This window comes from Rana temporaria, chromosome 1 (assembly GCF_905171775.1).
Source record: "Rana temporaria chromosome 1, aRanTem1.1, whole genome shotgun sequence".
NCBI lineage: Eukaryota > Metazoa > Chordata > Amphibia > Anura > Ranidae > Rana > Rana temporaria.
This window is the reverse complement of record NC_053489.1, coordinates 355,801,440-355,814,239: the sequence shown is the minus strand read 5'-3', so window position 1 is coordinate 355,814,239 and position 12,800 is coordinate 355,801,440. Positions and strand designations below refer to the sequence as shown.

At 46.2% G+C, this 12,800-nt stretch overlaps 1 protein-coding gene across 1 annotated transcript in view; it reads right to left on the bottom strand.

Annotated features, from left to right (window-relative positions):
* The window catches only part of NR2F6 (nuclear receptor subfamily 2 group F member 6), a 48,807-nt gene extending 36,528 nt beyond the window's left edge, over nt 1-12,279 (bottom strand). Inside the window, exon 1 of the mRNA XM_040321296.1 lies at nt 11,151-12,279. Coding sequence (XP_040177230.1) covers nt 11,151-11,422 — 272 coding nt within the window. The 5' untranslated portion in view covers nt 11,423-12,279. The remainder of the gene's footprint in view (nt 1-11,150) is intronic.
* Between the last annotated feature and the right edge of the window lie 521 nt (nt 12,280-12,800).

Sequence of the window (12,800 nt, the reverse complement as noted above, 5' to 3'; positions counted from 1 at the left end):
GAATTTCTGACCGCAAAAATTTGAGAGCTGGTTCTCAAAATTTTCCCGATGGTAAAATTTCTTATGCAATTTCGACGTGCAAAAAAAAAGCCTGCATGCTCGGAATTAAATCGACGCATGCACGGTTTTCTTGACGGAATTTTCCGATCGTGTGTACACAGCATTAGAATTCTATATCAGACAAGAATGGGACAACAATTCTCTCCTAAAACTCCAGCAACTGGTCTCCTAAATTCCCAGACATTCAGAGTGTTAAAAGAAGAGGGGAGGCTACACTGCAGTAAACATGGCCCTGTCCCAACTTTTTGGAGACACGTTGCTGCCATCAATTTCTAAATTACCTTATGTTCTTAACCACTTGCCAACCAGCAAAGTACCAATACATCACTAGACTTTAAAGCGGAGGTTCACCCTAAAAAACATCTACCGTATTTATCGGCGTATACCGCGCACTTTTTTGCCCTGAAAATCAGGGCAAAATCGTGGGTGCGTGGTATACGCCGATACCCGCGCCGAGTTTTGAATACTGCCCCGACATATACCGAGCGCAGTACACTCGGGTATAGTCAGGCAGTCTCGGCTCCTTCCGCGCTCACGTCCTGGACGTACAGGACGTCAGCGCGGGTAGCCGAGCATTGCCGACAATACACGAGTGTACTGCGCTCTGTATATGTCGGCGCAGTATTCAAAACTCGGCGCGGGAAACGAGCGGGGAGGACGCCGCAGAAGGACGCCGGACCCGACGAAGAAGAGGATACCCGAAGCCGCAGAAGGACGCCGGACCCGAAGAAGAAGAGGATACGAGAAGCCGCAGAAGGACGCCGGACCCGACGAAGAGGATACCCGAAGCCGCAGAAGGACGCCGGACACGACGAAGAGGATACCCGAAGCCGCAGAAGGACGCCGGACCCGACGAAGAGGATACCCGAAGCCGCAGAAGGACGCCGGACCCGACGAAGAGGATACCCGAAGCCGCAGAAGGACGCCGGACCCGACGAAGAGGATACCCGAAGCCGCAGAAGGACGCCGGACCCGACGAAGAGGATACCCGAAGCCGCAGAAGGACGCCGGACCCGACGAAGAGGATACCCGAAGCCGCAGAAGGACGCCGGACCCGACGAAGAGGACAACCAAAGCCGCAGATGAACGCTGGACCCGACGAGGCCGCCGCCCAAGACACCAAAACTGCAAGTACAAAAAAAAAACTTTTTTCCACAGGATTGGGGGCAACTTTAGGGGTGCGCGGTATACGCGGGAGCGCGTTATACCGCGATAAATACGGTATATACCATTAAATCCAGCATACCTCCGACATGTACAGTAAGCTGGTATTTTTTTTTTTTCGCTGTACATACCGTCTTATAGTTCTTTTTCACCCGGCTTCCGGGTTCTCACTACTGCCGGGAGTAAGCGTTCCTATGAAGAGGCGTAGATGATTGACAGTCAGCTCTACACGGCTCCTAGTCTGTGCGCAGGCGCCGTATAAAGGCCGAGTCCCAGATCGGATATTTTCGGAACATGTGACGTGCCTTAGCAATAGGAAGGGGATGACGCCCCCCTTCCCCTTCAGCAGCTTTACCAGGACCTCCCATCCGGGACTGATCATAGGAGGTGATCAAAGACTGAAAGGGCTTCGATCACCTCTGATATAGGAAGCCAAAAGCAATGGCCTTACATCACTTCTGGTTTCCCCCGGAAGTAAACTGAGACATTTAAAAAAAAAATGAAAAGCATTTCATCACATGGATCTTGGGTAGGGAAGAGAAGGGATCTGTGGTCTCTCCATAAAGTGTGTCTGTCACATGTCTATTACAGTCACAAGTGATGTGTAAATTCCTTGTGACAGCAATAAAAGTGATACTGCATCACCTATAAATCTTAAAATGTACGTAGTTTGTAACTGTTGCACAGAAATGCGCAATTTTAATGTTTGGTATCTATTTACTTGGTGTAACAGCATCCTTTAGATTTTACAAAAAAAATGGTTATGTATTGTGTTTTTTTACATAAAAAAATAATAATAATAATGCGTTTGAAAAACCACTGTGAAAATATAGTGAGAAAAATAAATAAAATAAATTAATTCAACCCCCCTCCCCCCCGCAATTTATGCTCTAGGGCTGTGATGGCAAACATTTTTGAGCCCGAGTGCCCAAACTGCAAACCAACGTATTTATTTCAAAGTGCCAACATATACAGAACTTGATGAGCATGTGCTGCAATGTCTGGTGGTGAACATGGGACACATCAGAAATCATTGGGCTGTGTCATGATGAGGAGCAGTGATCTGATTGCAGCTATGTATGTGTATAGCCGCTATGCTGATGCGTGTTTAAACAGTGGAACGCATGCGTTTGGTGTGTGGGCCCTTGAGTGTGGATTTTAGGGGGATAACATGGTCTATCCTTATTTATATGGGGGTCGGAGGACTGTCATAAAGCTTATGGCAAACAGCATAAAAAAAGGACATTAAGTGAATAAAATCAATCAGTGCAATCAGACCTAAATATTAATAAAGTGTATTCTGCATAGTTGCTTACTAAAACACTAAACAGTGATTCCACCCACCATATGAAGCGATTAAGCCTGGCTCACACCTATGCCTTTTTTAGTGTGTTTTCAGTTTTGCAGAAACACACTACACTCCATTTAACATGGTTTCCTATGGATGTAGATCACATCTGTGCATTTTATTGAAAGGGCCAGGTTTTTTTTTTCTGGTTCTATAGACTTCAATGGTTTAAAGATGTGTATTGAAAAAATGCAAAAACCACCTGCAATATGCAAGCTGCAACCTGCACAAGTGTGAATCAGGCCTAAATCCAATACAAATTGTGTAGCACAACTCCTTACCAATACATACTCAAAATCAAATGTCAAATTTTAAGAAATATATAATGCATCACATTAAAAAAAGTCCTATATTCAATGATCCACAGTCCAGTGTCTCTATAATTTTTGCTCTATTCATGCCTCTGTGCTCATCCTTTACCAAGTGAAAAACCTCTTCACCTCTAGAAACAAGGAATACACATGTAATATGTGTAACCCAGGATCTCAATAACCAGAGATCAGCTATTCAGTCTTCCTCCACCCTGCTCCGGATTTCTCCTTATCACTCCACCGTACAGATCACACATCCATAGCAGGGTTATATATATATATATATATAAATGATGAGGCAGAGAAACATAGTGTACACAGCTAAACATGTTTATTCCCTACTTCATTAGGCATCATTACAGCCCCCCATTGGCTCAATTTGCACCACGTGTTCCACCTACCAAGCTTCACCCAACCCAGCAGTGCAACTTCATCTTATCCATGCCCACCCTAGACATGTCACTCCTGGCCACAGAGCTGTGTGGGAGATGTAGTTCTATGGGAGGGGATGTGTTGTGGACGAGATACACCTCGTACAGGATTTTCTTGCTGTGGCACCCGTGCCATAAGTTCGCCATCACTGCTCTAGGGCCTCTGCTTAAAAAAATTATATAATGTTACCAAGAAATTTTTTAGCAAAAAAAAAAAAAAAATACACAAAATAAACAAAAAGTGCCAAAAAAAGGCCTGGAGCTAAAGTGGTTAACTTTTTCTCAATTTAGGCCTCATGTACACTGCTGCTGGTAAACTGACATTTAGGAGCAGTTGGGCATTATTTTCAGCTGCTCCTGAACTCTCCTCTATGTCATCTTATCAGTACATGTACACAGGGTCGTTTATAGTCGCTTTTAGTTAAGTTTAGAAGCAGCTTTTTGGAATGCAAAAAAAAAAAAAAATAATGCATTCACAACGGATGTTCAGGAGGCATTTGAAAGGCCAAATGCCTGCAACAGCTTGTAAACACTTATAAATGTGGAAACTCGCATTTTGTTTACAGGCGTTTTTAATTTTTGGCCGTTTGAAAGAAAAAAACAACGCTTCTAAAACGCGGCATGTGAACTCGGCAAAACAGACGTTTTAAATGACGGTTACCATCTGTCAAATTAAATACCTTCAGGAGAGGTTGAAAAAACGTCCCGTGTACATGAAGCCTTAACATCTGAAATGTTTTCTTTTTTTTTACTGTGAAAAAAATATGGGTTTATGAGATTTGCAATTTATTTTATTCCGTTTTAAGTAGATTTTACAGAACTTCCCAACTTTTGGAATTGGGGTTTTACAGAGGAGAATTTATCAACACTAGAGCAGCTGTGCATAGTAACCAATCAGCTTCCAACTTCAGCTTTTTCAGTAAGGCCCTTTTCACGCGGGGCATTGGAGGTGCGGTGATGGTATAGCGGCACTATACTGTGGGAATTTCCGCGGGATTCGGCCGCTAGTGGTGCGGTATTAATCCCCGCTAGCAGCTGCAAAAGGGTTAATACCGCCCGCATTGCGCTTCTGCAGAGGTGCATTGCGGGCGGTATTACCGCAGTTTCCCATTGTTTTAAATGGGAAGGAGCGGTATACATACCGCTCCTCTCACCACTCCAAAGATGCTGCTTGCAGGAGATTTTTTTTCTCTCCTGCCAGCGCATCGCCTCAGTGTGAAAGCCCTCAGGCTTTCAGATTGAGAAGGCTGGGGCAGGAGTTTTTCAGGCTGTATTTAGGAGATATTTTTAGCGCTGTACCGCCTGAAAAGCTCCTCAGTGTGAAAGGGGCCCTTTCACACAGGCTTTCCGATCAGGTATGTGGCAGTTTTTCAATAACCCCTATGGGGCTGTGGATGTCAGCGGTGACCCTATTTTCCGTCCGGCTGGCGTAGCGAATCGGATGAAAACGGACAGGCGGTCCATTTTCATCCAATCTCCCAATAAAGACGACCAGTCCATCTCTGCACAGTGAGCAGAGACAGACCTGTCATCTGCCTTCTCAGCAGGGATAAACGGCTCGATTCCCTGCTAAGCAAGCGGACTCCATCAAATGGACAAGAGTGGACGTGTGAAAAGAACCTTTAGGCCGCTGTCACACTACCACGACTTCAAAGTCGCGCGATTTTGACACGATTTCAGGAAGACTTGATGTCTATGAACCTGAACTCGCATCAAAGTTGGACAGGGACTGGTTTGCAGTCGTACTAATATGAATGGTTGTCATTGGAAATCATGGGGAACGACTTGTTATGCTACTTTGCAGTCCCAAATCGTGGGACGTGGGTTAGGCGTAAAAATGAAAAAGGAAAAAAAAAGCTGAATGGTTGCCATGCACAGTCTATCTAGAATCTCTTTGGTCCAGTCTTAGTAAGGTTTCCTTGCATTATACAGTGCTGCGATTTGGCCGCAAGATGAGGACTTCGGAAACAAAAATGGAAAAGTCAACCATTAACAGGAAACTGTATTATTTGAATAAGTACAACGTTTCCTCCGATTAGTTCAGGTAGCCAATCAAAAGAAGCCTTGTATTCATTAAAAAAAAATGCAACATTCCAGTCAATGGCCAAGCAGCACTTAGCCCCACTTAATTTTGGTCCAGGAGTGGGACAGAAGTCCCTGCCCTGCTGCCGCAACACAGCACTGGAGCTAGGCTTTAACTGCTTTCTGACCTCCCTATTGCAGTCTTACCGCTGCAGTTCTGTACAGGATCAAGTATATATACACGTGATTCTGCACTTCTGCCTGCAGGGGGTGTTTGACGCCGCCAAGCCGTTTTTGCTGTGATCTGTGGCTGCCGGGCACTTGATGTCCTCTGCCACCCCACCCACTATAAGTTGTATAGTCAGCAACTTATAGTGTGACCGTTATAGTGTGGTGTACAATCTGCCGCTAACTGACACTGGCTGGGAGGGACACCAACTCACAATAATGATGCTGCTAGTGACAATAATACAGTAATCAGTGATAATTCTGTACACTGACTGGGTTACAGGGTTGACCAAGTGGGCAATCAAGGGTGTTAACTGCATGCCTAGCATGTGTATGTGTGCTTATTTTACTCACAATTCTGTGGTGTTGTATAGCTAGCTGCTGATCAACTGTGGTCAGTCAAAATGCTTGGATGAAACCTGCTGACAAATTTGTGCTCCCAACACAGCAGAGGCCCCCCCGCCTCTAGCCGCTCTCCGCTGCTTACCGGAGACGTCGGCAGCGGAGGAGGCGAACGGGTGCCGTCTCCTGCTCGGCTGGGTTACAAATGACGTCAAAGCGTCACTTCCGCCCATGCTTCTTAAAAGGCATATTTTCTTGTTGTAATTTTTTCAAATGACAAATTTTGTATTTTTATTTTTTTGCATTTTAGTGAAAATTTGAGATCTGAGGTCTTTTTGACACCAGATCTCATATTTAAGAGGACCTGTCATGCTTTCTTCTATTACAAGGGATGTTTACATTCCTTGTAATAGGAATAAAAGTGATACATTTTTATTCTTTTTAGTGTAAAAATTTATAAAACAAAAAAAAATAACAAAAAAAAATTTTTTAAAGCGCCCCGTCAAGCTCGCGCACAGAAGCAAACGCATACATGAGTAGCGCCCGCATATGAAAACGGTGTTCAAACCACACATGTGAGGTATCGCCGCAATCGGTAGAGCGAGAGCAATAATTCTAGCCCTAGACCTCCTCTGTAACTCAAAAGATGCAACCTATAGAATTTTTTAAACGTCGCCTATGGAGATTTTTAAGGGTAAAAGTTTGACATGTTGGGTATCATTTTACTCAGCGTAACATTATCTTTCACAATATAAAAAAATAAATTGGGCTAACTTTACTGTTGTCTTATTTTTTAAATCGAAAAAGTGGATTTTTTTCCCAAAAAAGTGCGCTTGCAAGACCGCTGCGCAAATAAGGTGTGATAAAAAGTATTGCAATGACCGCCATTTTATTCTCTAGGGAGTCCAAGGGAGGGGGCGAGCACTACACTCCACACCAGGGAGAAAGCCTTGCATTATTGTGTGGAGTTACAGACAGAAGAACAGGAAGTGAGGATTTCTCAGAAGAAATGAGAACATTTAAAAGCAAAATCAAAGGATGAGGTAAGTGAATGAGGACTGCACCAAGGTAAAGGAAGCTATTTAGGAAAATAAACTGTCAAATCGCATGACAATTTGCACCAGGTGTGGCCGGGGGATTTGTGCAGGAACCGCATGCAATTTTGAACAGGAATCATTCTGTATAGGGATGTCCCGATACTAGTATCGGTACCAAGCATTTCCCAAGTACTTGTACTCGGCTGAAATGCTCCGATGCTTCACCCGATACCTGGGCAGTCAGGTATCGGGTGGTGAGGGGAGTTACAAATCTTCTCCCATGCTGTCTTGTCCCCCTCCGTGCCGCTCTCCCCCTGTGCCGTCTTTTCCCTCTCCGTGCCGCTCTCCCCCCATGCTGTCTTGTCCCCCTCCGTGCCGCTCTCCCCCTGTGCCGTCTTTTCCCTCTCCGTGCCGCTCTGCCCCCATGCTGTCTTGCTAAACCCGGCTCCTACCTTTTCCGAATGGGCAGAGTCAGAGATCACTGACTCTGTCCATTCACATAACTGAGCATCGTAACCTGTGTTTACGATGCTTTAGTTTATGAATGGAGAGAAGCTTCTCTCTATTCATTTCAGCTGAGGATGCAGAGAAAGGGACTGGGGAATCTGTGTTCTTAGTCCCTTTCTCGGTCTTAAAGGGGAGATGCCAGAGGTCTGTTAAGACCCCTGATATCTCACCAAAGCCCCCCCCAACAGGGCTGATTAAAAAAAAAAATAATAATAATAATAATAATAATAATAATATTGCAATAATTTAAAAAATAATGTCACATGACATTAAAAAAAAAAAAAAAGTATCGGTGTTCGGTATCGGCGAGTACTTGAAAAAAGTATCGGTACTTGTACTCGGTCTCAAAAAAGTGGTATCGGGACAACCCTAATTCTGTATGGCTCAAATCGCACCAAAAACGTGCAGGACCCTATTTTTGGCCATACCCCATGGGTATTCACACCGATGCGGTCCGATTCTACAAATCGGTCTGTGTATTGTGAACAGATTTCGGGGTGTCATTAATATACACACCAACAGCAGTTCGCATGAACTGGGTGCGATTTGGATGTGGTGCAGAATTGCCTTTACCTGGCCCTTAGGGCACTATTCCACCAACTGACAGCAATGATGAGGCCATTCCCCCTACTGAAACCATTAATGGAACATTAGTCTTCTCATTGAATTTAACTTTGGGCCATTATTCCTGCCATTAGGACCAATAATGAGGCACTGATGCTGAAGCATTTTCTACCCCCACTGCCCACAGCCCAGCCTCCCCTAAACCCTGAAGGATTTTAAACTGGCCCTTCGATTAGAAAGTTTGGAGACCCCTGTCTGAAAGGGGTTGTAAAGGAATTTTTTTAATTTTTTTTTTAAATAACAAACCACTGTGCAGCTCATATTGCACAGAGTGGCTCTGATCCACGTCTTCTGGGGTCCATCGGCGGCTGTCTCTGGTCCTCCCCGCAAGAACTCCACACATTCATGTGAGCGAGCTCGCATGGTGTGGAGTCCTTGCGGGCGCACTCCCGTGATACAGCCGATGGCCATAGCCGCCGACTGTATCATTCGGCCCCTCCCCCCCATGTCATTGGTTGTGATTGACAGCAGCGCGAGCCAATGGCTGCGCTGCTTCAATCGAATGAGCCGGGAAGCCGGCCAAGATGCCAGCGCATTCACAGCGCAGGACTTTCGAAGGGGTAAGGTAAGTAAAAACGGGGGGGCTGGGGAGGCCGGTATAGGTCGGAAGTTTTTTCCCCTTAATGCATAGAATGCATTAAGGTGAAAAAAAACTTACCTTTACAACCCCCTTTAAGCCTCGTACACACGGTTCGATTGTTGAAAGTGGATTGTCTGTTGACAGACTGTTGTCCTAAAATCTTACCGTTAGTACGCTGCTTTTGACAATTGTTGTCCAAATTTTCCGCCAACAAATGTTGGATGACAGGCTAGTAAATTTTAAAGCGGTGGTTCACCCTCCTTGACATCATTATACCATTACATTCGGCATCGTAGCGCGAGCTACGGTATGCCGGTCTTAAATTTTTAATCCCCGTACTCACTGTGCTATCGATCATTGAAGTTTCCGACTCCCGCGGGGAATGGGCGTGCCTATGGAGAGGGAGGATGATTGACGGCCGGCTCTGGCACGTCACGCTCCCCGAAGACAGCCGAAGTATGTCTCGGCTCTTCACGGCGCCTGCGCACAGGCTATGCGCAGGCGCCGTGAATAGCCAAGCCTATTTCGGCTATTTCCGGAGGAGCGTGACGTGCCAGGGCCGGCCTTCAATCACCTTCTCTCACCATAGGAACGCCCATTCCCCGGAATCTTCAACGATCCATAGCACGGTGAGTACGGGGATAAAAAATGTAAGACCGGCATACCGTAGCACGCGCTACGATGCCGAATGTAATGGTCTAATAAAAAAAAATGTTTTTTTTTTTTTTTTAATAGGGTGAAACCCCGCTTTAAGTTGACAACGGCTCAATGTCTGATTTTCGTATGGTCAGTACACAAATCCATCACACAAAAGGTCGAAAGTACAAACACACATGCTCGGAATCAATGCTCCCCAAACACGAAATTAGCAGAAGGGGCCCAAGGGGTGGCGCTCAAGAGCTGAAATTCCACGTAGTACGTTACTATGTTCATGTTTGTGGCACGACAATTGTGTAACATATGCACGACAAGACCCTGGCGGGCGCCTTTTTGACGAAAATCAGACGCTCGGTTGGCCAACAATCGTATCATGTGTACAAGGCTTTAGAGGAACTGTACTCCACGGATGCAGTGTCCAGGAGCTCCCTCACTGGCTGTCAACATCAGCCAATCTCCTTCTGTGTTTTCCGATCTCCAGACAATTTATTTGGCTGGGTTGAGATGATGCCACTCCCGCACATGCGCAGAAGTTTATTCATCCTGACAGATGCCAAAACTGCATGCTGTTTTGTGTGTGCACAGCTCAGTCTACGTGGCTAACAAGCAGGTAAGAATATGGTAATGCAAAAAATCCATATAATGTCTCCCCTGCATCAAAAAGCCTGCCGGCTTGGAGAACTTTTTTTTTTTTTTTTTTAACGTTCAGGAATATAAAAAAAAAAAAAACACACCTTTATACCTCACCTATGTAGATGCAGCGTCAGGCAGATGTTGCATCTGTCCCTCCTCTACACTGAGAACTGAGTGATTAAAGACAGCTGATGGCTCAGTTCTTCAGTGAATCCATGATAAATCAGTGGCTCTCTGCTCTGTCCCTCCAGCACACATTGGAGCACTGGGCTGGTGCAGCTAGATCACTGGGAGGCTGAGCCAGCTGCTAATCCAGGCATCTGGGTGGATCCCGACATTAAATTTAGGATCTCTCCAAAGGGCTCAACCGGCTGATTAAAGTCAGCCGACAGCAGGCTTTAGCTCACCGTCAGTTGAATACATGTCTCAAGTGCAGAATAAAGTGCACTCTTGTCACCTACAGGAAAAGTAGGACCAAAAGATAGTTGGGTCCTACTTCTCTTTTAAGTTACAGATTTTATGTTTTGGGTTTAATATCTCAAGCCTAGGTTCACATTGGAGCGATTTGGCATGCAATTTGACATGTCAAATCGCATGCCAAATCAGCGGCAATGGCACCGCCGCTTTTGCAGAACTGCTTCGATTCCCAAAAGTAGTTTCTGTACTACTTTTGGCGACGTCGGGGTGAGATTTCCATAGATATCTGTGCAGCATCCTGCACAAATGTCTCCGAAATCGCCCCCCGAAGTTGGAACTGACATTGTGCGACTTCTTTCCCGCCGTCAGTGTGAACCTGGACTTAAGGTTTGAAAATGAAAGCTAGAAGCTGATTGGTGGGCATGCACAGCTATTCCAAATTCTGACTGCTCGAGGCTTAGTTAATTGCCCTCATTCTACTATTTGGCTTCTTGCACAAACACCACGTTTATTCCCGATCTGAATATAGAAGCATTGCTGTCTTTGGAACAAAGCACACAGCTCAGTAAAGATCAGTATTACACCAGTGTATATAGTTGTAAAACAACAGAAATGTTTACCTTTGAGTGTGGCAATTTCCACACATTATAATCCAACATCGGCAATATAGAATATGTATACGTGCATTTATCTGTCAACAAGATCCTGAGTATAAACATCAGTAAAATATCACATCCATGCCCAACTGTCATTTAAGTTGTCAAGGCTTAAAATCAAACCGGCACTCACCTGCAAGTGTAACTGAGGTTTCTACGAATGCTCCTTTTAAAGAAACTCTTGCACCCTTCGCACGTGAAAACGCCGTAATGCTTGCCGCTGGACTTATCGCCGCAGACCACGCAATCCACCTGAATGCCAGGCCTCTCCTCGTCCCCCTGCTCGGGGTCGCTTATTCCTCCGGGAGGCGAAGCTTCGTCCTCTTCCGAGTTTCTGGGGTAACCCTTCCCCATTCCATTCGTGTCTCCGTTGGGGTCTCCCCAGCCCCCAGACACCATGGCCATACCAGCGCCCCCAGTCAAGAACACCAAGAATTGAGCGCTCGGAAAGCCCTTTAAAAATAAAGAAGTTGGGACAGGCTCTGGATCTCTAGCTTCCTACAGGGAGGGGGGAACTAATCACAGCGGCATTCTGTTCCCGGGAGAGGCGAAATCCAGGAAAAAAAGCAGGGCTTGTCCAGAGCTGAGGTGGTGGACGTGTTGCTGTGACTTGTGCTCTCCTAGGGCTGTATGGGGGAGGTAACAGAGGTCAGACATGTGGCACCACTTTTGCCCTCCTTGTTTGGACTGCCTGGGTGATTAGAGAAGAAAACAGGACAGACCAGTTTGTAGAACAAGTAACAGGATGGAATGGAAGAGAGCTGCCCTCAGGGAGCTTAGGAGGGAAGACTAGCTGCTGCTGCTGCAATAACACTAGGCTAGGGCAAAGTATGTGACAATATGGCCAGGGGGTGACTTCCAAGTCCTTCCTAGAAACCTGGTGTCCAGTCACGGTGACTGCGAGAGGGAGAGTTGGAGAAGTTTCCCCGCTCTTGGTATTGCCCTATCAGCCCGGGCTGCTACCGGTAGTCCTGTGTGTGTATGTGGAGGGCTATACACACTGAGGAGACAGGCTAGCCGTGCTCTGTGTGGGTGTACTGCTCTAATAGCTCTCTACGGCTGAGGTGAAGTCGGTGTGACCCGAATTATACTAGTATAGTATAGTATACTAGCTCCCCCCCGCGGGGTACAATTACCCAGAGAAGCCCCTGCGCGTTCGCCCCATGCCCCGGTCCGGAGTGCGGCCGATGGGAGCGGAGAGGGCGGAGAGCTGGGGCTTACCATGTGACCCTGGAGAGGAGGGTCCTCCTGACCAGAGGAGGGAGCCGGAGGAGGCTGATATCCTGTCTATGTGAGGAGAGCTGATTGATGGTTGAGTCCGTACGGATAGGCGCCGCGCCAACTCATAGTGCTATGGAGTGTGTGTAGGTTGTTGCTCCTCACGCTGTACAAGGGATGATAGTATTTACAATGTGCGTTTATGTTTTATACAAATAGTCGTTTCTTCAGGGCCCTGCATTCACATTGAACCACTCAAGGAACTACCACTTTTTATTTACGTTAGGGCCCTTTCAGATGTACGGACAAACGGTCCGTTTATTACAAGTCCGTTTACGGACTTGTAATGTATCCCTATGGGATTGCAGACGTTAGCGGATGATGCATCCGCTAACGTCCGCAACCATCCGCGTCCCCAAAGATCCGCTTTTGCGGACGGAAGAAAACCCTATTTTTCTTTCGTCTGGCGGAACGGATCGGATGAATACGGACACACGGTCCGTATTCATCCGATTACCCATAGGGGAGAGCGGAGGAGAGACAGGGCGGTCTCTGCACAGTGTGC